The following is a 24014-nucleotide window of genomic DNA, read 5'->3' on the forward strand; positions in this document are numbered from 1 at the left end:
GAGTTGTAGTCTAGTCGTTCTTTGAATGTGATCCTTTTGGTGGTGCGGATCAGCTGGTGGTGTTTGCGGGTGGCGTTCTTGAGGGCTGCCATGTTTTCTGTTGTCTGGTCGTGGCGCAAGGCTTTCTCGAGGGTGCGGCAGGTTTACTTGGAGTTCTTGAGGTCGTTTGTGAACCAGGAGGCTTTTTTGCTGCTGGGTTTGCTGGGAGGGTTCTTCAGTGGTGCGAGGTCATCGGTGCAGTTGGTGAGCCACAGTGTGAGGTTGCGGGCTGCTTCGTTGGGGTCCGTCGTGTTGGTGGGAGGGTTCTGGCTGAGGGAGGTGATGAGCTGGTCGGCGTGGATCTTGCTCCAGCTTCTGCGGGGGACCTGTTGTGGGATGTGGTGGGTCGCGGTTCTCCTGAAGTTGAAGCGGACGCAGCTGTGTTCTGCCCAGTGTAGTCCGGTGGAGTGGCTGAAGGAGATGTGCTTGCTGGAGGAGAAGATGGGGTCAAGCGTGTGGCCGGCGTAGTGGGTGGGGGTGGTCACCAGTTGCTTGAGTCCGAGGTTGGCGAGGTTGTCCAGCAGGGCGGTGGTGTTGCTGTTATTGTTGTTCTCCAGGTGGAAGTTGAGGTCTCCTAGGAGGATCTAGTCTGAGGAGGTTAGGGCGTGCGGGCTGACGAAGTCTGCGATGGCTTCGCTGAATTGTGTGCGGGGTCCCGGGGGTCTGTAGATGAGGGTGCCTCTGAGGGTGGTCTTGGGGTCGGTGTGTATCTGGAAGTGAAGGTGCTCGGCTGTGGTAAGGGTGTCGTCGGAGTAGGTCGTGATGCGGATGGGGTTTCTGTGGACGATGGCGATGCCTCCTCCGGCTTGGTTGGCGCGGTCCTTCTGGGTGATCTTGTAGCCATTCGGGATGGCTATGGCGATGTCGGGGGCTGAGGAGGCGTTCATCCAAGTTTCTGTGAGGAAGGCGACATCTGGTGATGATGTGCTGAGGAGGTTCCAGAGTTCGACGGCCTGTCTGTGGACGGAGCGGGTGTTGAGCAGGATGCACTTGAGGTGGTTGTTGCTGGTGCCTGGCTTGGCGGATGCGGTGCAGGTTCGGAGGCAGGTGAATTTGCAGGCTTGGCAGGTGAAGGGTCCGTGGGCGCGCTTCGGGGTGGCTCGGTAGCAGGCGGGGTTCCGGCCGGCGTTGAGCGCGTAGAGGGTGGCGACGTCGTAAGTCCGTCGGGTGGGCTGGCATCGTCGAGGGCCAGGGGTCCTGCCGCTGGGCGCGGGCCCGGACGGGCACAGACGGGCTTGCCTTTGGCGCGCCTTCGGCGCACAATCGGTGCGCCCGCTGCGCGGTCGCGCAGTGGTCGCCATAAGAGGGCAGGAGGGGTCAGCTGGGAGGGTAGGAAGTCAATGGATGCAGGGGGGCAGGGCCGCACGGGAGGCAGCGGCGGGAAAAACGGGGCTGAGGAGCCCGAAAGGAGATGGCAGGCACTCACTCACTCGGGGTACAAAAAAGAAGGGGGACGGGCAGGCACACGTGGGGGCACTCACTCACTCGGGGTACAAAAAGAAGGGGGGCGGGCAGGCACACATGGGCACAGGAACAAGGGGCACAGGCAAGTCTCCAGGCGTCCGGGCACCTATCTGGAGGGAGAAGCAGGCAGGAGCAGCGTCAGATCAGGCGGAGCTGCAGCGGTGGGGGAGCGACCTACCCGAGGGTCAAGGGTCGCTCCCCCACCGGGGGACAGGAGGATGTTTTCTAAGCTGGTCACTCTAGTGGTTAACTGATCTAACCTGAGTCTTAGATATGAATCCAATCTCTCCACCAGGGCTGTTAATTTCTGGATATCAGACTGTGACTGGGTGTTTCTATTGCCTTGGCTATTGGCTTTTTGTTTAAAGTGATTTAATAAGGATTCTGGTTGTTTCTTTTTGCAAGGAGGGTTTTGATGGTTTTTTGAGACATCGGGAGGTCGATGGACTATTACTGAGGCAGGTTCTTTTTGGGCATTTTGAACACCGGAAGATCTTAATCTCGGTTTTCTCTGCTTTTTTGGGGGGGGTTGGGTAGGTGACTCGCTCTCAATAGACTGGATTTCGTCAGTACACGATTGAATACAACCATTAACTGAGGTACCGTTTTCCCCCCCTTGAGTTGATTTAATTGAGTCTTTACTCAGGGGTAGTGCCTGGCTTGACCCAGATGTAGAGCTCGCAATGGATTCCTCCACTGAGTGGATCTGTTTATCCAGGACATCTACCGCCCCGGTTAGATAACTTAATAGAGTTTGCTGCGCCTCAGGGTTAGACCTATTCCCCTTGGGGCTTACTAGTTTTCTTTTACCTATTTTCGGTTATCTAAGATGTCGCCGCCTATACAATCCTGACCTTTAATAGAATCCTTTATCCTGTTGCACAAGCAAGACAGCCCAGACGAAAGTGCCTGGTGAGTAAAACAGGAAAAATAACAAAAGACTTGGCCCAGCCCAGCCTCTTCCAGCCAGTGTCGGCCAAGGACAGGCCCGCCCTTTGCCCGGGCTTTGCCCGGGCGAGCCCGCGCGTGTCCCGCGGCGGGTTGGCCCACGCTGTTTTTAAAGGTCCCTGAGGGGCGGGGCTAGTGGCGAGCACCTCCCACGAGACCGTGCTGCCCCCTGGATGTTGTGGTTGAGCAGCGTGCGGTCCGCGGATGTCTTGAGGCGCCTCCGGTAAACTAGCTCTCCCGCAAAACAGCAGAGGGACCCCCAGCAGCAGCAAGACCAGTGGGCAACAGTACAGGTATTTGTTAGGACAGAGACTCCGTTTTCCTTATTGAAAGCATCTCTATTCAAACTAAGTGTATTCTCGGTTCCTAACAGATACAGAGTGGGGGAGTCAGGTATTTTATGACCGAACACTTCTTCCCAGAATTCGCCAATCATTCTTTTAATTAGTGTTAATGTGTCACACTCACTGAACATGTGTATTAATGTTGCAGGGCCGTTAAGGCATCTAGGGCAGTGGTCTTTCTCCCTTTTGTCCAAGCATATAGCTTGGCAGGGGTAAAATATAGATTATATATGGTCTTGAATGTCTGGGCTTTTAAGCTAGCTGACATAAGTAGCCTTGATGATAAATATAGACTCATATCGATGTCTACGTTTGGGTTGCCAAGTTTATCAGCCCAGGCGGTTTCTATATGTTCTATATCATCCTGTAGTTTCTCCAGTAGTTGGCCATAGATTGTACCTATTCTTGTAGTTTTTTTAGCTATAGTATTGATAATTTCAATTCTCCCTAGATTAATATTAGGAGCTTTAAGTTTAAGCATAGTATGAATCTGGATAAATTTGAGGTAGTGCCCGTTTGGTAGGTGAAATTTTTGTTGTAGGTCTGCAAAAGTAGTATCAGGGTTCACTCCCAACATGTCGCCTACTGAGGCAATTCCTAAGGATTCCCATTTCTTTGAGATCGCATCATTTCCTAGCTCTGGGAGTAGGCTAGAGTGCCATAGGGGAGTATATCTATTAAACTTTGGAATATACATATATTTAGTTATTCTGGACCAAATTTTCCATGCGTTGGAGATAACTTTGAATTTATTCTTTTTGTAATAGCTTCCCTCCACTTGCCTCAAAAAGAGACCTTTAGCCTTCTGTCCAAGGGATAGCTCATAAATGGATGGAGGTAGTGCAGCCTCTGGTTCTTCTAAAAAAGGATTATTATAAAGAAGTGGGGCCATCTGTTGGAGAAATGTAGCCCAGAAGTAAAACAAAATATTAGGGACTGCTAATCCTCCTCTATTCTGAGGAAGTGACAGAAGCTTCAGAGATCTTCTAAATTTGGCCTGTTGCCACATAAATTTAGACATAAAAAATTCTAGTGCTTTAAATACCTTGTCATCAGGGATCAAGGGAATTGCTCGAAAGAGATAAAGCACCCTAGGGAGGATGTTCATTTTTAAAAAGTGTAACAACTGGGGGTCTCGGGGTCGCTACAAACACAACAAAACAGGACACGACACGGTTCAAAGGTTGGGTGATTTATTTGTATAGCAATACAAATATACAATGAAATGTGAATAGTTACTGTTCTCTGCCAGCCGGTCTGCGTAGCACCGTCCTCTGCAATTACGCCGGTCCCGGCGTATGCCAACAGAGGACCGAAACACAGTAGCCGGCTGTGCCACCCGGTGTGTTTAAGGGGAATTGGGGAAACAGCCGTTTCTCACCGATGAAGCAGGGAGACAACCAGCCGGGGTCTCTACCTGAAGGGAGCAGCCGCTCGACCGTAGGCAACAGAGGAGTCAGGGAGACACCCAGCCGGGGTCTCGACCCGAAGGGAGCAGCCGCTCGACTTCTTCCTCTCTACAACGGGACGTGGCTTCACCTCCGGGTGATGCGTCACCGTTGTCCCAATAACAAAACAGAAGTTGGAGACGAGAGCAGCCCCTCGATCGTCTTCTGAAACTCCTCAGCCGATACGCGGCAAACACCTCCTGGTGTGCGTATCAGCTGGAGTCCTAGGAACTGTGTGACAGGCTGGGAGCAGCGGCTCACACCAGCGAAGACCCCAGGGAAGGCTTCTCGACTCGTCCGAGTCAGAAGCTGCAAGGAATCCTCCTGGCTGCTCACCCAGAAGACAAGGGGCGTAACAACAAAGAGCGGTCCGGGGAGTTTCACTCGACCCACCTCCGTCTTTGTCCTGGAGCTTAGGCAATGATGTCTTCTCTGAGCAAGCACTCTGGAACTGCGTGTTGCAAGGCCGTGGGGATATCAGAATATCCGACACCGTTCCTTTCGCCGAGTACCGCCTATATAGGCGTCTTGTAATTGCGTTATGCAACCACTGCTCTGAGTTGCATAACGCTCCTCCCGCTTTGCCTTCTGGGATTTGAAGTCCGGAGGAGTCGTGGATGTCATTATCACCGAGGGAGCGGGAAATTCCTGACAGTACATCCCCCTTCCCTCAGCATCTCCCCACGGGGCCCGCGCTGGACGGGAAGCGACGATGAAACAATGAAACCAGGCGCGGAGCATGCACCCCTTCAGCCGGCTCCCACGACTGTTCTTCAGGTCCATAGCCTTTCCAGGCTACCAAGTACCACAGCTTTCTCGCCGCCATTTGGAGGCAAGGATACCTGCAACCTCATACTCCACCTCCGAGTCCACCACTATCGGACTGGGTTTAGGGGTCTTTGAGGTAACTGCGGGTTTGAGCAGCGAAACATGGAACACAGGATGGATTCTCAATGTCTGGGGTAGGCACACCTTTACGTTCAAAGGACCCATACATTTGGTGATTCTGTACGGCCCCATGAATTTAGGATGGAAGACGCTGTTTTTCCGAAACCTCATGTTCCGAGTAGATATCCAAACGTGGTCCCCAGGCCGGTATATCGGTCCTGGTCTCCGTCTTCGGTCCGCGGTAGCCTTATACCTCTGTTTAGCTGCAATCAGGAAGGCCCTAGAGCGCAACAAGATGTCCTTGATGTGTGCTACCCGTTCTGCTGTGGCTGGTATTTTGTCCTCTCGTAGGGGATGGACAAAGGGCAAGAACCTCGGATGATGTCCATAGTTGCTGTAGAACGGGGATGACTTAGTCGAACTGTGAGTGGCGTTGTTATACGCTATCCCCGCGATCCAGAGCAGATCGACCCATTCTTCCTTTCCCTGCTCCACAAAACAGCTCAGGTACTGCTTTAGAGTTTGGTTCAGGCGTTCCGTTTGGCCGTCTGTCTGGGGGTGGTAGCTTTTGGACATCGCGGTCTGGACGTGCAATGCAGAGCACCAAGTCTTCCAGAACTGTGCCGTGAACTGCGACCCCCTGTCCGACACGATCACCTCTGGCAATCCATGGACTCTTACCACGTTGGTTAACAGTAACGTTGCTAGCTCTCCTGCCGTAGGTACCTTCTTGCATGCGATGAAGTGCCCCATCTTAGTCAAGTAGTCCACGACCACTAAGATAGCCGTCATTCCTTGATCCTTTGGCAAACCCACCACGAAGTCCAACGAAATGTTCTCCCATGGTCGATGCGGGGTAGGAAGGGGATGAAGGAGCCCTTGGGTCTTTCTGTGATCCGTCTTCATGGCTGCACATGTGGTGCAGGCCTGTCCCCACGACTTGATATCTGCTCTCATGGCTGGCCACCAGAAATGGCGTCCCAGGTTGGCCACCATCTTCTCGTACCCCAAATGACCCGCACAGGGGGAGTCATGGCACCACTCAAATGCCTGTTTTCTCAGCCGAGGCGTGGGTACCAGCAGGCGTCTGCCGTTCACAGGTATACCGTCCCTCACATGCCATTCCTTGTGACTCTGTAGCCACCTCCTCCAACCGAACGAACGGATCCCTCGCTGGATCCCTTTCAGGAAGGAGTCCGGTTGAATCACCCCCAGTACCATCTGAGGGGGAATGATGGAATGTACCGCCTCCGGTGGGGGTTCTTTGACAGCCGACTGTCTTGACAGCGCGTCGGCCTTCCGGTTTTCTGATCCTGGACGATATGTGATGCGGAAGTTGAATCCGGCGAAGAATATCATCCACCGTAACTGCCGAGGAGAAAGATGCCTGGCCGCCGTCATGAACTGTAGGTTCCGGTGGTCGGTGTACACCGTCACCACATGCCTGGCCCCCATCAGCCAATGTCTCCACTCAGCGAAAGCGTCCTTGATCGCGAGAAGCTCCTTTTCCGCGATATGATAGTTGCGTTCAGCGTCGTTGAGCTTACGGGACATAAAAACCACGGGATGAAGCAAACCCGTGTCGGGATTGCACTGTGACAAGATAGCCCCTACCGCCACGTCTGATGCGTCTGCTTCCACCACATAGGGAAGGGCCGGGTCCGGATGTGCCAACACCGGTGCTTTGCCAAAGGCGTTTTTCAGGGCTTCGAAGGCACATTGTGCTTCTCTGGACCACACGAAATCAGCTGACTTCCTTAACAGGTGTGTGATCGAAGCCACCATCCCCGAGAAGCCATCGATGAAACGCCTGTAGAAATTGGCGAAGCCAATAAAGCATTGGACATCCTTTACTCCTTGTGGGGTTGGCCATTCTCTCACCGCCTTGATCTTCCGTTCTGCCATCTCCTGTCCGTCTGGACTAAGCATCACTCCCAGGAACTCTACCGATGTGACATGAAAATCACATTTGCTGAGTTTGCAAAACAGCATGTGCTCCCTCAGCTTCTGCAGTACCGCCGAGACGTGTTTCACATGATCATCCTCATCGTCAGAATAAATGAGGATATCGTCGATATAGACCACGACGTATCGGTCCGTCTCCTCCCGAAACACCTCATTCAGGAAATACTGAAAGGCGGCCGGTGCGTTACACAACCCGAACGGCATGACGAGGTACTCAAAGAGGCCAAACCGGGTCTTGAATGCGGTTTTCCACTCTTCGCCGTCCCTCATACGCACCAGATGGTAAGCCCCTTTCAGATCCAACTTGGTGTAAATCTTCGCCTTTTTGACCTGTTCCAGGAGAACGCTTATGAGTGGTAAGGGGTAGCGGTTCTTTATGGTGATGGCATTCAACTCCCTAAAGTCCACACAGGCTCTCAGCTCCCCGTTAGCCTTCGGAATGAAGAAGAGTGGCGAGGCGGCGGGTGATTTCGACGGTCTGATGAAACCTAGCCCCAAGAGTTTATCCAGGTACCCTCTGAGATGCACATTCTCTGGTTCTGTCAAAGCATACAATCTGCCACTAGGCACGTTGGCCCCTGGGACCAGATCGATCTGACAGTCATATATGCGGTGTGGGGGGAGCACTTCCGCCTTTACTCCATCGAATACGTCTTCGTATCTGTGATAGGCTCTGGGGAGCACAACATCCTTTTCCGCAGCCGTGGCTATCGACTGAATTCCGCTCGGTTCTGTGAAGGGTTGTTCTTGTCTCACCCCGCAGTACAACCGGCAAAACGGGGACTTCATCTCTATGGTATGTGTAGGCCAGTCCACGGAAGGGTTATGCTTCTGTAGCCACGGGAGACCCAAGATGACCCCGTATTGCGGTGCCCTGATAATGTTGAAGTCAATCTTTTCCAGATGGCTTCGTCCGTACTTCATCAGTAGGCCCCCTGTGTGCTGTCATATGGGTCCTGTCACCAATCGCCGTCCGTCCACGGCGTATACATCTTCGGGAACAGCCTTGGGAAGAAGCACCAGTCCCAGTCTATTCGCTTCATTGATGTCCATGAACATTTCTGTTGCCCCCGAATCCACCATGGCCACCACAGGTACCCACTGGTCGTGCACTCCTACATGCACCGTGATGAACAAGTGTCTTTGTCCTTTTGACACCGAATTAGACAGTGAAGGGATGTAACCGTGACTCCTAGACGTCCCTTCCTTGGTCAGGGAGTCCTCTAGTTTTCCGCCGGGACGTCCAGCACTGCTGTTACCGACCGGTTGCTCCTGTACCGAGTGGTTTTCGGCTTTGCCGGGCATTCCCGGACATAGTGACCCTTTTTGCCGCAGTACAGGCACAACCCCTGTTTACGGCGGGATTCTTTCTCCGTTGCCGTGAGACTTGCTCTAATGGCGCCAATGTCAATGGGTTCACCCTTGGTTGTGGCTGTGGTTTCAGGACTTCCCACCGTGGAATAAGACAGAAGGGCCTTCCCTTTCCTTCTGGTGTCACCTCTTCTTTCGCTCAGCCTGTGATCCAGTCTCAACACCAGGTTGATAAGGCCCTCACATGTCTTGGGTTGAGGGTCGATTTGAGCCACCACGTCTTTCAGCTCGTCACACAGCCCTTGGTGAAACAGCGCAGTTTGTTTCGCTATTGGCCACTTGGTTTCCGCCACCAGCCTGCGAAACGCATTGAGGTATTGCACCAGATCGTTGGAACCTTGTTTTAATTCCAGCATCTCGCGGTCCGCGGTGTATGAATCTGCCCTTCGATCGAATACCTTGAGGAATTCCTCGCGAAAAGCCCCCCAGTCACAGAGAATGGGGTCGTCACGGCTCACTAACGGTACCGCCCACTGTGCAGCGTTACCAGCCAAGTATGAAATTAGAAAAGCCACCCTGGCTTGGCTCGTCGGAAACGCCTTGGGTTTGCAGGACAGATGCAGGGCCACCTGCGTAAGGAACACTTGCACTGTGTTGGGGTCCCCGTTGTATCTCTCCGGGGTAGCCAAGGGTATAGCAACCGGCATCTCCACCACCACTGAAGGACTTGGTGTCGTGCTTGAAACGCCAGGCGTTAAAGGGTCTTGTTGCATGGCATCCATCCTAGCCCGCACATCCGCGGTTTCGTGCCTTGAGGCCGTGAGTTCTGTTTGCATTGCTGCCAATGCCGCCAAGACGTCATCCAGTGTTGCCATGTTTGTGAACGACCAGGAGACTGTTAGGTTTGTAGGGTCGGATATTTTGTAACAACTGGGGGTCTCGGGGTCGCTACAAACACAACAAAACAGGACACGACACGGTTCAAAGGTTGGGTGATTTATTTGTATAGCAATACAAATATACAATGAAATGTGAATAGTTACTGTTCTCTGCCAGCCGGTCTGCGTAGCACCGTCCTCTGCAATTACGCCGGTCCCGGCGTATGCCAACAGAGGACCGAAACACAGTAGCCGGCTGTGCCACCCGGTGTGTTTAAGGGGAATTGGGGAAACAGCCGTTTCTCACCGATGAAGCAGGGAGACAACCAGCCGGGGTCTCTACCTGAAGGGAGCAGCCGCTCGACCGTAGGCAACAGAGGAGTCAGGGAGACACCCAGCCGGGGTCTCGACCCGAAGGGAGCAGCCGCTCGACTTCTTCCTCTCTACAACGGGACGTGGCTTCACCTCCGGGTGATGCGTCACCGTTGTCCCAATAACAAAACAGAAGTTGGAGACGAGAGCAGCCCCTCGATCGTCTTCTGAAACTCCTCAGCCGATACGCGGCAAACACCTCCTGGTGTGCGTATCAGCTGGAGTCCTAGGAACTGTGTGACAGGCTGGGAGCAGCGGCTCACACCAGCGAAGACCCCAGGGAAGGCTTCTCGACTCGTCCGAGTCAGAAGCTGCAAGGAATCCTCCTGGCTGCTCACCCAGAAGACAAGGGGCGTAACAACAAAGAGCGGTCCGGGGAGTTTCACTCGACCCACCTCCGTCTTTGTCCTGGAGCTTAGGCAATGATGTCTTCTCTGAGCAAGCACTCTGGAACTGCGTGTTGCAAGGCCGTGGGGATATCAGAATATCCGACACCGTTCCTTTCGCCGAGTACCGCCTATATAGGCGTCTTGTAATTGCGTTATGCAACCACTGCTCTGAGTTGCATAACGCTCCTCCCGCTTTGCCTTCTGGGATTTGAAGTCCGGAGGAGTCGCGGATGTCATTATCACCGAGGGAGCGGGAAATTCCTGACAAAAAGTTTCCCCTGCCAATTATTGATAAATGTAAACTATTTACCCGATCTAAGTCTTTCCTTATAGTATTTAGTAAGGGCTCATGGTTGAGTTTAGGGATCTGTATGACATCAGGACTTATACTGACACCTAAATATGTAGCTTTGTCGGCTTTCCTACGGTCGTTACAGGTGACATTATCCGTGCACAGCACAATTGTTTTTTCTTTATTTAGCGAATACCCAGAATAAAGGCCATAATTTTGTGTAACTGCCTCTAACTCATACATCGCCTCGGTGGGGTTGGATGTTGATACCGCAATGTCATCAGCATAGGCCAATACCTTAGTTTCAAATTGGTTAACCATTATAGGTGTAATTAGAGGGTTTTCTAAAGTTTCAAGATTGAAGGATTTATATATAGGGCAAATAATAATGGGGAACAGGGACAGCCTTGAAGTGTGCCTCTGGATACTTTAATTATACTGGATTCAGAACCCATTATTTGTAGTTTAGCATTAGGATCAATATACATAGCCATTATAGATTTGATAAATTTGGTGCCGAAATTATACTGGGTCAGCGTTGTCCATAGAAAATTCCAGGACACCCGGTCGAAGGCTTTCTCGGCGTCCAGGAGAATCATCGACATCTGGCCTCCGTTGCAGATTTTATATCAAACAGGGCGATGTCTCTCCGAGTGTGGTCGGTCGTGCCTTTGCCGGGGATAAACCCGTGCTGCCAAGGGGAGACCAGATGTTCGATGACCCGCCCCAGCTGGATGGCCATTATTTTAGCATATAATTTGAAGTCAGAATTGATTAGGGAAATTGGGCGGTAGGATGATAGTTGGTCAGGAGGTTTACCCTTTTTAGGAAAAATAATTATGTTTGTTTCTCTCCATGACATAGGAGAGGTACCGCTCCATTGAATCCCTAAGAACAGATCGTAAATAAGTGGACCTAGTGTATGGTCCACTTATTTACGATCTGTTCTTAGGGATTCAATGGAGCGGTACCTCTCCTATGTCATGGAGAGAAACAAACATAAAAAGCCTATTCATTTCAATGTACTGTATTTGCTAACTATTGCAACCTTCCTCATCCCCTGTAAATCAAACAAAGAACAATTCCCATTGCATTTGCAAACTGTTCTACATTCAGCAAATTATTAATGTAAAGTATTTAATGCTTACCTGTGCCAGGCTTGCTTGGTTCTAAAAAATAAAACAACAGTTTTTTTTATACAAAATTACTTGCACAAATTGGGCTTTTAATAATAATATTTCTTCGATTACAGCTGCTGCTGTGGATTGATCGGCCAGCCCCCACCCCGATCCATCACCCTTAATACCTCCTGGCTTCAGCACTAGCACTAGGACTAAGTTGGTGTCTCCCTTTGATCGCGGGGCCACCCTCATTACATCTGCGGCTACAGTGGTGAGTTTGAGGAAGACGACCCCACTCAGGGGGTCACTTTGGGGCACACTGCAGACTGGCCGGATCCCATTACTCCAGTTTCTCTCCCACAGCACCGAACCAATGACTTTCTCTCCTCCATTTATGCACTCCCCTACACCGGCTATGGAGCCTCCATGCCCTACAGCCCCAAGCTGCACCCTTTCTCACAGCTGGAGCCCAGCACGGCTCAAGAACAGCCCCGGGGTCCAGCACGCTGCCGTCACCCATCACCACCCGGCCCCCTACGGCCATCACCAGCTCGGGGATCCCTCCAGGCCTGAAGGTTGAGCTGAAAGAGCACAGTGAGAACCCCAGCGATGGCGAGAAGATCAGGCTCCGTAAATATGTAATATATATTTGTCCAACTCTCATCGTTTCAACTCTTCTCAAAATGTAATCTCGAGTGAAATTGCAACTTGTATATATGTAACTCTAACAGCTAGTATCTATAGTAGACTTATGCACTTACCACCATTCTTATGTGAGTTTAGAGTTTTTCTGTTTCGTATCTTTTAAGTAATTCATGTACTCTGAAGTTCTTATGAAATGTAACGGGTTCTATTGTAAAGCGCGCTGACACTTCTGGGTAAAGCTTGCACTAAACGCAGAAGTAAAATAAAATAAATGACTTGGGCATCACAGCTTTGTTCTACTCACAATGAAGTGTCACACATATGGGATATCAATCTCACACATAAATGCATAGAAAACATTTGTCACACATAATGAAACTGAAACTAGGCAGCTCTGTGTGGAATCCTGATTTAGAGTGTTTCCAGTGTCATAGCAGGATTGCAGAAGGGTGGTGATCAGCAGTTAGAGGTGGATTGCTGTTGAAGGAGCATGCCCCTGCTTGCTCCTAATAAAGATACATTTATCTGCAATTACGACCTACTACCATCTTTACACTACGTCATAAATGAGAAAGGCTGCACAAAAAGCTGCACTTGCACAAGTGCCAACATTGCCTCCGTAACGCTTGCTCTTGTGCCTGAGTGTCCAGCATATAATGCAGTATTATACCTCTATTTGTACTTTGTTTTCTCTTGTAATCTGCACACGTCACTCTTATATTTATTTATTTATATTTATTTTGTCAATTTATAGGGCGCAACAGCTACCCAAGAAGGGTTTCCCGGCGCCTAGACACAGCTAGAGACGAAAAGACAGAAACGGAGGGAGACTTTGAGGGATTATTGTTCGTACAGCCAGGTCTTTACAAGCTTTCTGAAATTGTGGTAGTTATCTTCCTTCCGAATGCTTGGAGGAAGTGTGTTCCACAGGGACGGTCCGAGATAGGCAAAAGATCTGCCCCCTGATCTTGTACGTTTAAACCTTGGTATGCAGAACCATGCTGCTGTCTGGGACCGGAGGTTTCTCTTTGGTGTATAGAGGCAAGCAAGGGATTGGAGGTATTTAGGGGCTCCTCCTGTTTTTATTTTGAACATGTAGTTCAAGGCCTTGAAACGAACTCTGTTCTCTATCCTGAGCCAATGAAGGTCCCGGCGATAGTTCGAGACTCCAGCGTTCCTGGGAATCTTACACAGGAGTCTGACCGCAGCGTTTTGTGCCACTTGTAGTCGTCCAATGACGGATTTATTTGCGCCTAAGTATAGGATGTTGCCGTAGTCAAGCCTTGATGTTATAAGGGCATTGACTACGGTCTTCTGTGTTGACATAGGCAACATCCACAGGATTTTCTTCAACCATCTGGTTATGGTGAGACATAATCCAGTAACTTTGCTGGCCTGCTTATCCATGGATAAGGCGTTGTCTAGTATAAAGCCCAGATTTCGAGCATGGGACACCGGGGTCGGCAGGATGCCCATCTGTTCTGGCCAATGCGCGGGGTTCCAGAGTTCTTTGTCTTTTCCCAAGATCAGAATTTCCGTCTTATCCCCGTTCAGTTTTAACTGGTTTGCTGTCATCCAGTTCAGTATTTTTAGTAGTCCTTCCTTGAGTAGCGACGCGGAGTGGGGGCAAGAATTAGATAGGGAAAAAATGATTTGGGTGTCGTCGGCGTAGTTCATGAGTGTTAGCCCTAGCTTCTCAACAAGTTCTACCAGCGGTTTGAGATAGATATTAAAAAACAGGGGGCTCAGGATGGACCCCTGTGGCACTCCATGAGCAGCAGGTAAGGTGTCTGACTCGGCCTGTGCTGATGCGATCTGAAAGGTTCTGTTTGCCAGAAAGGATTTAATCCACTCCAGAGCCTTTCCTCTTATGCCATTTGTGTGGAGTTCTCTAAGGAGCGTTTCGTGGGAGATGGTATCGAACGCCGCACTTAGATCCAATAGCACAAGTGCTACCGTTTGGCCTTGGTCAAGAAGTTGTCGGATATTTTCAGTGACACCTAACAGGGCGGTCTCCGTCGAGAAACCAGCCCTGAAACCAGATTGCGAAGGGTGGAGTAGGAAATTTTCTTCTGCATAAGTGGCTAGCGTGGAGTGTACGTGTCTCTCGAGGCACTTAGAAAAAGCAGGAAGCAGAGATATAGGCCTATAGTTGGCCAGTATTTCTGGGTTAGCATTTGGCTTTTTCAAGAGGGGTGTCACCATGGCATGCTTCCATAGGGCCGGGACAGTGGACTCTTTCCTCCTGTAATGCACTGTTTGCTCCTCTTGTATTTTGTTTGCTCCTGATACATGCACAATTGTCACTTTTGCCTCGTGTAATTTAACGTTTGCTTCTGTAATTTGTTCACTTGTAATGTTCTCCTCATGTAACAGTTTTGTTCCTATTATGAAGCCTCTGACTGCTTCGAGGAAAGTCAGCACTATAGAAAAACGCATAATTAAATAAATACATAAATAAAAAAGCTGCAGAGGCATCCTCAGAGCCTCTGGTCCTGGCACTGAACACTGCGCATGCGCTGGTTGAATGGGATCTTAACACCCTCATAGACAAAGGGGTGATTCTCCAAGTGCGCATGCGTAACTGCAAACCATCACGCTGTGTCTTGCTAGTGTGCAAGTGCAGGGATCTGAGTCTCTGCAAAACGTGTGCTCCGTGGTCAGATATTTCTCTGCGCATGTGAATGGGAGCAGGATCGAAACCAGACGTGCTCAGAGTCTAGAGCTTATTGCGCATGCGTTTAGAAACCGTGCCTCTGGCGTGCACAGAACCGGTCGTGCGCATGCGTGTACAAGCTCCGTCTCTGTAGTAGATAGACTTGATAGTGCGCATGCGTGTGGTAGGCAGTGGCTCTGTAGAGAACAGTGCGGGTAGACGCATGCGCCAGTGGGCCACCCATGAGTCTATCTCCTGCGCATGCCCGGTAGCCTGCAGCCGGATCCGCATGTCTTGACGCCGCTTCTCCCCCGACAGCAGTGTCGCAGCCGTTAACGAGGCCTGTTCACCGGACCTGAGCCCGGCGCCTCAGCATGAGACCCAGAGCTGGCGCCCCGCAGGCTCCGGAGGAGGTGAGGGGTGTCTCCCTGTCCCTGGACCCGGGGGTGGGGGTTCGAGCCATCTTCGTCCACTCCCTGTGTTTATACAGCTGTTTATAGACCCCTCACACTGTGCACAGGGTCCTGGGGGGGCCCCACAGTGCTTCTCTGGGTCCTAAGACCCCTCACACTGTGCACAGGGTCCTGGGGGGGGCCCCACAGTGCTTCTCTGGGTCCTAAGACCCCTCACACTGTGCACAAGGTCCTGGGGTGGCCCCTCAGTGCTTCTCTGGGCCCTAAGACTCCTCACACTGTGCAAGTTCAAGTTCATAAATTTGTATAGCGCACTACTCACCCAGAGGGTCTCAAGGCGCTTGGGGGGAGGGGGGGGGGGGGTAACTTTACTTATCGAATATCCAAGTTTTAAGTTGCTTTCTGAAGGAGAGGCGGTTCTGTGTAAGGCGGAGGTGAGTGGCGAGAGAATTCCAGGTTTTGGCCGCTAGGTAGGAGAAGGATCTTCCCCCCCATGGTGGATCTGTTGATGCGCGGAATAGCAGCAAGGGCCTGATTGGACGAACGAAGTTGGCGGGTGGGGGTGTAAAAGGACAGGCGCGTATTGAGGCATTCGGGTCGTAGAGGGCTTTGTGTGCGTGGGTGAGGAGTCGGAACGTTATCCTCTTGTTGACGGGGAGCCAGTGGAGGTCTTTCAGTTGCCCGGAGATATGAGCTTGGCAGGGGATGTCTAGTATGAGTCTGGCTGAGGCGTTTTGGATGCGTTGGAGTTTTTTCTGTTGTTTGGCTGTGGTTCCGGCGTAAAGGGTGTTTCCGTAATCCAGTCGGCTTGTGACCAGTGCGTGGGTGACCGTTTTTCTTGTTTCGGTGGGGATCCAACGGAATATTTTATTAAGCGTGCGTAGGATGTTGAAGCATGATGAGGAAACGGCGTTGACTTGTCTGGTCATCGAGAGGGAGGAGTCCAGGATGAAGCCCAGGTTGCGGGCGTGGTCCGTAGGTTTGGGTGCGTTTCCCAGGGCCGGTGGCCACCATGAGTCGTCCCAGGCAGAGGGGGATGATCCTAAAATGAGGACTTCCGTTTTGTCCGAGTTCAGTTTTAAACGGCTGTTCTTCATCCACTCGGCCACTTCTTTCATCCTGTCATGTAGGTTGGTTTTGGCGGAGTTTGGGTCTTTGGTGAGGGAGAGGATCAGCTGGGTGTCGTCTGCGTAGGAGATGATGTTGAGGTTGTGTTGTCGCGCGATGGATGCGAGGGGACTCATGTAAACGTTGAAGAGGGTGGGACTGAGTGATGATCCTTGTGGTACGCCGCAGATGACTTCGGTGGGCTCCGATCTGAAAGGGGGGAGGCGGACTCTCTGGGTTCTTCCAGCGAGGAACGAGATGATCCAGTCCAATGCTTTTCCTTGTATTCTGACGTTGTTGATGCGTTGTATGAGGGTGCTGTGGCAAACCGTGTCGAAGGCTGCGGAGAGGTCAAGTAGGATGAGGGCAACTGTTTCTCCGTTGTCCAGTAGTGTTCGGATGTCGTCAGTTGCTGCGATGAGGGCGGTCTCGGTGCTGTGTTTGGCTCGGAAGCCGGACTGTGAAGGGTCGAGGGATTTGTTGGATTCGAGGAAGGCGGCGAGCTGACTGTTGACGGCTTTCTCAATGACTTTGGCAGGGAATGGGAGGAGCGAGATGGGGCGGTAGTTCTTGAGTCCAGTGGGGTCTGCTGTGGGTTTCTTCAGGAGGGCACTGAGTTCGGCATGTTTCCAACTTTCCGGGAATGTGGCGGAGTTGAGGGAGCAGTTGATAACGTCTCGGAGGTGGGGTGCGATGATGGAGTCTGCTTTGTTGAAAATGTGGTGTGGACATGGGTCGGTAGGCGATCCTGAGTGGATGGAGTTCATGAGGTGGATAGTGTCTTCAGTGGTGATTGGGTCCCAGGCGCAAAGGTTGTTGGAGGGGGCATTTGGTTCGGAGGTGGGTGGTGTGGACTGGTCTCCGGACTGGTTTTCAAAGCTGTTATGTATGTCGGCGATTTTGTTGTGGAAGAAAGAGGCTAGGGAGTCGCAGAGGTCTTGGGATGGGGTGATGTCGTTGATGCCGGCGGTGGGGTTGGTAAATTCTTTGACGATGTTGAATAGTTCCTTGCTGTTGTGGGCGTTGTTGTCAAGTCGATCCTTGAGTGCTGATTTCTTGGTGGAACGGATCAGTTGGTGGTGTTTGCGGGTGGCGTTCTTGAAGGTGGTCAGGTTGTCAGTGGTTGGGTTTTTTCTCCAGGCTTTCTCGAGGGTACGACAGAACTTCTTGGATGTCTTAAGGTCATCGTTAAACATGGGGAATTTTTGCTACTTTGCTTGATTTGATGGTTTTTCAAGGGTGCTAGTTCGTTGGCGCTGTGGGTGATCTATTGTGTGAGGTTGGTGGCAGCTTGGTTTGGGTCCGATGTTTTGACAGGAGGGTTTTGTGAAGCGAAGTAAAGAGCTGGTCGTTGGTAATTTTGTTCCAGTTTCTTCGGGGATTGGTTGAGGGAGGTTGTGGGTCGTGTTTTTTTTGTAGTTGAAGTGAACGCAGCTGTGGTCCGTCCAGTGGAGAGCTGTGGTGTGGTTGAAGGAGATGTGCTTGCTGGAAGTGAAGATTGGGTCGAGCGTGTGTCCGGCATAGTGGGTGGCGGTATCGACAAGTTGATTTAGTCCGAGATTGGCTAAGTTGTCCAGGAGGGTGGTGGTGTTGCTGTCGTTTTTCTTTTCCAGGTGGAAGTTGAGGTCTCCCAGTAGTATGTAGTCCTTGAAGGGGAGGGCGTGTGGGCTGATGAAGTCAGTGATGTCTTCGCTGAATCGAGTGCGGGTTCCTGGTGGTCTGTAGATGAGGTTGCCTCTGAGTGTGGTTTTGGGGTCGGTGTGGATTTGGAAGTGAAGGTGTTCGGCGGCTGCAAGGTTATCGTCTGAGCTGGTCGTGATGCGGATGGAGTTCTTATGTACGATGGCGATGCCTCCTCCTGTTTGGTGCGGTCTTTACGGATGATCTTGTAGCCGTCTGGGATGGCTATGGCGATGTCGGGAGCCGATGAGGCGTTCATCCAGGTTTCCGTGAGGAAGGCGACGTCCGGCGAAGTGGTGTCGAGTAGGTTCCAAAGTTCGATGGCGTGTCTGTGGACCGAGCGGGTGTTGAGCAGGATGCACTTCAGGTGGTTAGTGTCAGATCTCTGTTTGGAGTCTGTGGAATTGGTGTGGGTCTTGATGCAGTCGAGTTTGCAGGAGTGGCAGGTGAAGGGTCCGTGGGTGTGTCCAGGGGCGGCTTGGTAGCAGTTTTGGAGTCGGCCGGGGTTGGGTGCTGAGAGGGATGCGGCATCGTACGTAATGCGGGTGGAATGGGATTTGCGAGGACCAGGGGGTCTGGCGCTGGGCGCGGTCCAGGCGTGGACAGGCGTAGACAGGCTTACCTTTGGCGCGCATGGGGCGCGCCCGCTGCGCGTGGACGCTGCACGAAGGTCCATCTGTCATAAATGGATAGTGGAGGGGGGCGGAGCGAGGGAGGGGCAGCTGGGAGGCGGGGGGCGGGGTAGGATGGCCAGTAGGAGCTGGAGGGAGCGGGGGTGAGGCCGCGGGGGAGCAGCGGCGGCGTGGACGGCACAACAACAATGCTGGGAGGTCGTGGGCACAAGACAAACAATCGCTGGCACAGTCAAGGGCACAATTAGCTGGCACAAAATAAAATGCGGTCGCAGTCACAGCACAAAATGAAATGCGGTCACAGACACAATCAGCTGGCACAATAGATGTCAAATGCAGGCAACGATACCAGGCACTATGGCAGGGTACAATGCAGGTCTCTGGCACAGATGGCAGGGCAGGATGCAGGTCGCTGGCACAAATGGCTGGGGCGAGCTGCGAGAGGAGCGACCAGTTCTGACCGGAGTCAGGCTGGACACAGGGTCCTAGGCTAGCTGCACAGGGTCCTAGACTAGCCCCTCAGTGCTTCTCTGGGCCCTAAGACCCCTCACACTGTGCACAGAGTCCTGGGGTGGCCCCTCAGTGCTTCTCTGGGCCCCAAGACCCCTCACACAGTGCACAGGGTCCTAGGCAAGCCCCTCAGTGCTTCTCTGGGTCCTAAGACCCCTCACACTGTGCACAAGGTCCTGGGGTGGCCCCTCGGTGCTTCACTGGGCCCTAAGACCCCTCACACTGTGCACGGGGTCCTGGGGTGGCCCCTCAGTGCTTCTCTGGGCCCCAAGACCCCTCACACTGTGCACAGGGTCCTAGGCAAGCCCCTCAGTGCTTCTCTGGGTCCTAAGACCCCTCACACTGTGCACAAGGTCCTGGGGTGGCCCCTCGGTGCTTCACTGGGCCCTAAGGCCCCTCACACTGTGCACGGGGTCCTGGGGTGGCTCCTCTGTGCTTCTCTGGGCTCTAAGACCCCTCACACGGTGCACAGGGTCCTGGGTGGCCCCTCGGTGCTTCACTGGGCCCTAAGACCCCTCACACTGTGCACAGGGTCCTGGGGTGGCCCCTCAGTGCTTCTCTGGGCCCTAAAACCCCTCACACTGTGCACAGGGTCCTAGGCTAGCCCATCAGTGCTTCTCTGGGCCCTAAAACCCCTCACACTGTGCACAGGGTCCTGGGGTGGCCCCTCAGTGCTTCTCTGGGCCCCAAGACCCCTCACACTGTGCACAGGGTCCTAGGCTAGCCCCTCAGTGCTTCTCTGGGTCCTAAGACCCCTCACACTGTGGCCCCTCGGTGCTTCACTGGGCCCTAAGACCCCTCACACTGTGCACGGGGTCCTGGGGTGGCTCCTCGGTGCTTCTCTGGGCCCTAAGACCCCTCACACTGCACAGGGTCCTGGGTGGCCCCTCGGTGCATCACTGGGCCCTAAGACCTCTCACACTGTGCACAGGGTCCTGGGGTGGCCCCTCAGTGCTTCTCTGGGCCCTAAGACCCCTCACACTGTGCACAAGGTCCTGGGGTGGCCCCTCGGTGCTTCTCTGGGCCCTAAGACCCCTCACTCTGGGAATCGGTCCCAGTGGCATTGAACACCCTCCACTGGCTACCGGTGTGTAAGAGAATCCTGTTTAAACTATTATAAACAACCTTCAGAGCCTTTCATCAACTTGGGCCAGGCTATCTCTCAGTAAGATTTAAGCCATACACAACGACGAGAACACTAAGGTCAACCACGGCTAACTTGATCAGAGTCCCAGCATTCAGGCTAGTCACCAGAGGCGGAAGGTCAGCAACCGTTCTGGGAGCTAAAGCTTGGAACAGTATACCCAACACACTTAGATCCATCAAACAAGAGGGGCTGTTCAGAAAGCAGTTAAAAACATGGATTTTCGAGTTGCCAGTGGATTGCTGGCAAAAGCTTATTTAGGCTCATCACCTTCTGACTTGTTGTTGTTCAGCGCCAGGAGACTTCGTTAGGAGTGACAGTTAGCGCTTTATAAATTTTCATTTCATTTAATTTCATACTGTGCACAGGGTCCTGGGGTGGCCCCTCGGTACTTATCTGGGCCCTAAGACCCCTCACTCTGTGCATGGGTCCTGGGGTGGCCCCTCAGTGCTTCTCTGGGCCCTAAGACCCCTCACTCTGTGCACAGGGTTCTGGGGTGGCCCCTCTGTGATTCTCCGGGCCCTAAGACCCCTCACACTGTGCATAGGGTCCTAGGCTAGCTTCTCAGTGCTTCTCTGGGCCCTAAGACCACCCACACTGTGCACAGGGTCCTGGGGTGGCCCCTCAGTGCTTATCAGGGCCCTAAGACCCATCACTCTGTGCACGGGTCCTGGGGTGGCCCCTCGGTGCTTCTCTGGGCCCTAAGACCCCTCACACTGTGCACAGGGTCCTGGGGTGGCCCCTCGGTGCTTCTACGGGCCCTAAGACCCCTCACTCTGTGCATAGGGTCCGGGGGTGGCCCCTCATGCTATGCATAGGGTCTGTGGGTGGCCCCTCAGTGCTTCTCGGGGCCCTAAGACCCCTCACACTGCACAGGGTCCTGGGGTGCCCCCTCGGTGCTTCTCTGGGCCCTAAGACCCCTCACTCTGTGCACGGGTCCTGGGGTGGCCCCTCACTGCTTCTCTGGGCCCTAAGACCCCTCACACTGTGCACAGGGTCCTGGGGTGGCTCCTTTGTGCTTCTCTGAGCTCTAAGACCCCTCACACTGTGCACAGGGTCCTGGGGTGGCCCTTTGTGCTTCTCTGGGCTCTAAGACCCCTCACACTGTGCACAGGGTCCTGGGGTGGCCCCTCGGTGCTTCTTTGGGCCCTAAGAGCCCCTCACACTGTGCACAGGGTCCTGAGTTAGCCCCTGATGCTTCTTAGGGGCCCTAAGACCCCTCACACTGTGCACAGGGTCCTAGGTTGGCTCCTCGGTGCTTTTCTGGGCCCTAAAACCCCACACATTGTGCACAGGCCCTGGGGTAGCCCCTCTGGCTTCTCCCGGCCTAAAGACCCTCACACCATGCATAGGATCCTGAGGTAAAAAACGCACAGATGATGAACATAATGCAGAGCAGATCAAACATCCATCCTCAGTCAATAGATCTGGGTTAAATCCATTGTTCTTTTTCTCTTCATGCCACCCCAGTGTAGACCCAGCCATATGCAAATCAGTCTGACCCTGTGCCTCATGTGGACAGTCCAGACCGAACTGCCAAGCCAGATCCTAGACCGAAAACAAGCTCTGCCCATCATCTCCTTGTGTTTGCTCTGTTTGCCCTAAGTTGGCAGGGTATACCCAGACTTGGGTCCCTTGCTCACTTTGCCACTGGATTCCAGCAAGCCTGGCTGATGAGGGTTGTTACCCTGAAACTGGTCCCAGGATGCTTGTCTCCGGTTCAGGGAAGACCTGGCTAGGCACTTCTGGTTGGACTGTTCCCATGAGGCACAGGGTCAGACTTATTTGCATATGGCCATGTCTGAACTGGGGTGGCAGAGTGAGCTAAAGAATGATGATGGATTCAACCCAGATCTGTGACCGACGGTGAGTGTCTGAAAAGTTGCAGCGCTCCGTCCATCATCTCCTTGTTTTGCCATGATCCTGAGGTGGCCCCTAGTGGCTTCTCTGGCCCTAAGACCCCTCACACTGTGCACAGGGTCCTAGGGAGGTCTCTCTGTACTTCTCCGGGCCCTAAAACCCCCTCACACTGTGCACAGGGTCCTGAGGTGGCTCTTTGGTGCTTCTCTGTGTCCAAGACCCATCACACCGTGCACAGGCTCCCTGGTTGGCCTCTTGGTGGTTCTCCGAGCCCTCTGCACAGTTGTCTTCTGTGCTTCAAATCAGAGCAAAGAAAGAATGAACAGAACCGAGGCCAGGCCCATTGAGCAAGGCCTTCCTCCCCTCATCCTGACTTTCTACTTTCCAGACCAAGGTGCATTCCCCAGATCCAAGTCAAGATGAAGATCCTGGAAGAAATACATATGGGGTTGAAACATGGCAGCGCATTGTGCTTTAGAAGAGAAAAAAAATTGACCAAAAACTATCACATCATGGAACGAGGCTCACATTGAAAATGTGTTACTGTCACAGTGCTTGCACCACTCTCTGTTAAGATATCAGAGGATCATTTGAATTCCAGCTGGACCGAGAATACATGTGATTCTTTCTTGGCCGATTTTTTTTATCAAAAGTAGTCTGCTGTTTTTATTTCTAAAGATGATCCCATTTGGGAGAAATCAGGGTAGCGGATATGAGGAAAACAATCAAGTGTCTTGTAAAGCGCAACTATTCAACTGTACGGGTCTCAAGACTCTGAAGTGGGGGGAGGGGCAGACTGCTGATCTGTCGCTAGCACTGCAGATCAGTACAACCACCAGGTCTTGAGGTCCTTCCTGCATTGGGGCAGTGACGCTGATTGCCTTAGGGAGAGAGGTAGGGAGTTCCAGGTCTTTGCTGCAGAGAAGGATCTTACCCTGGCCGTGGTCTTGCGTATACGTGGTTTGGAGGCCAGGGCCAGTTGAGCGGAGGTCTCTAGTGGGTGTGTGGAATGCAAGGCGGTGGCAGAGGTATGCTGGTCCAGCGTCATGCTGGGCTTTGTAGGCGTGTGTGAGGAGCTTGAAGGTCATTCTTGGATAGTGTATAGGATACTCTATGTAATCATAAATGATGTTATGTTTACTGTGTTTGCAGGGGCGTTCATATCACCTTGGGCGTATCCTGGCGCCAGTCAAAGATCGTTCATTGCTGCTGCCTGACACACATTGTATAGGACCCTGGCTCTCCGTCTGAGCACTGGCTTCTACTGAATTCTTAAAAACAAATGAATAATACATTATTGACATTAGATGCGTACCTTTCGATATCTCTGTATTGCATTACAATTGTACAAATCTCATCGTTTCAGGGCCTGCTGACGTTCTGCGATGTCGCTGCCTGTTTCTCTGAAGAGGAATGGACCCTCTTACAGAACTGGCAGAAGCAGTTGTACAAGAATGTGATGATGGAAATCCGCCAGGCCTTCAGTTCTCTGGGTGAGTTTACTGTACATGATATGTTTGTTTCCTGGTGCGCAGTTAGAATTTCCATGTCCGGCCCCAGGGATGGGTCGTAGGATAGGCCTCTCAAGTTTCCCTGATCTGTGCGTGAATAGCTAATGCATTTCATATTTTTTGTCTTGCGTTCTGCATAATTTTATAATGGGATAATCAGAACTGCATCTCCCAGAATGCAATGCAAATACTTAAACAGGTAAAGCTAATCATGCATATACCTGGGAAGCTTGAGTACTCTGAAACAAAGCTTCAGGTGTACCTGTTGCCTTATAAATTCTACATTTTCTTTTCCTTAGAAAGCAAGGATTTAGAGTGAAAAACTGAATGTCAGGGTAGAAATCAAAAATCCAAAGTGTTTCCTGCTGTACAGGACCCAGTTTGTTGCACTGTGCTT

The 24014-nt window shown here is 52.3% G+C and overlaps 1 protein-coding gene across 1 annotated transcript in view; it reads left to right on the forward strand.

Annotated features, from left to right (window-relative positions):
- The first annotated feature begins 15051 nt into the window (after positions 1–15051).
- The window catches only part of LOC147663363 (uncharacterized), a 187949-nt gene continuing 178986 nt past the window's right edge, over positions 15052–24014 (forward strand). Inside the window, exons 1-2 of the mRNA XM_086950499.1 lie at positions 15052–15173; positions 23473–23599. Of these exons, the coding sequence (XP_086806625.1) occupies positions 15135–15173; positions 23473–23599 (166 nt within the window). The 5' untranslated portion in view covers positions 15052–15134. The remainder of the gene's footprint in view (positions 15174–23472; positions 23600–24014) is intronic.

This window comes from Lissotriton vulgaris, unplaced genomic scaffold, assembly GCF_964263255.1.
Source record: "Lissotriton vulgaris unplaced genomic scaffold, aLisVul1.2 SCAFFOLD_388, whole genome shotgun sequence".
Classification (NCBI taxonomy): Eukaryota; Metazoa; Chordata; class Amphibia; order Caudata; family Salamandridae; genus Lissotriton; species Lissotriton vulgaris.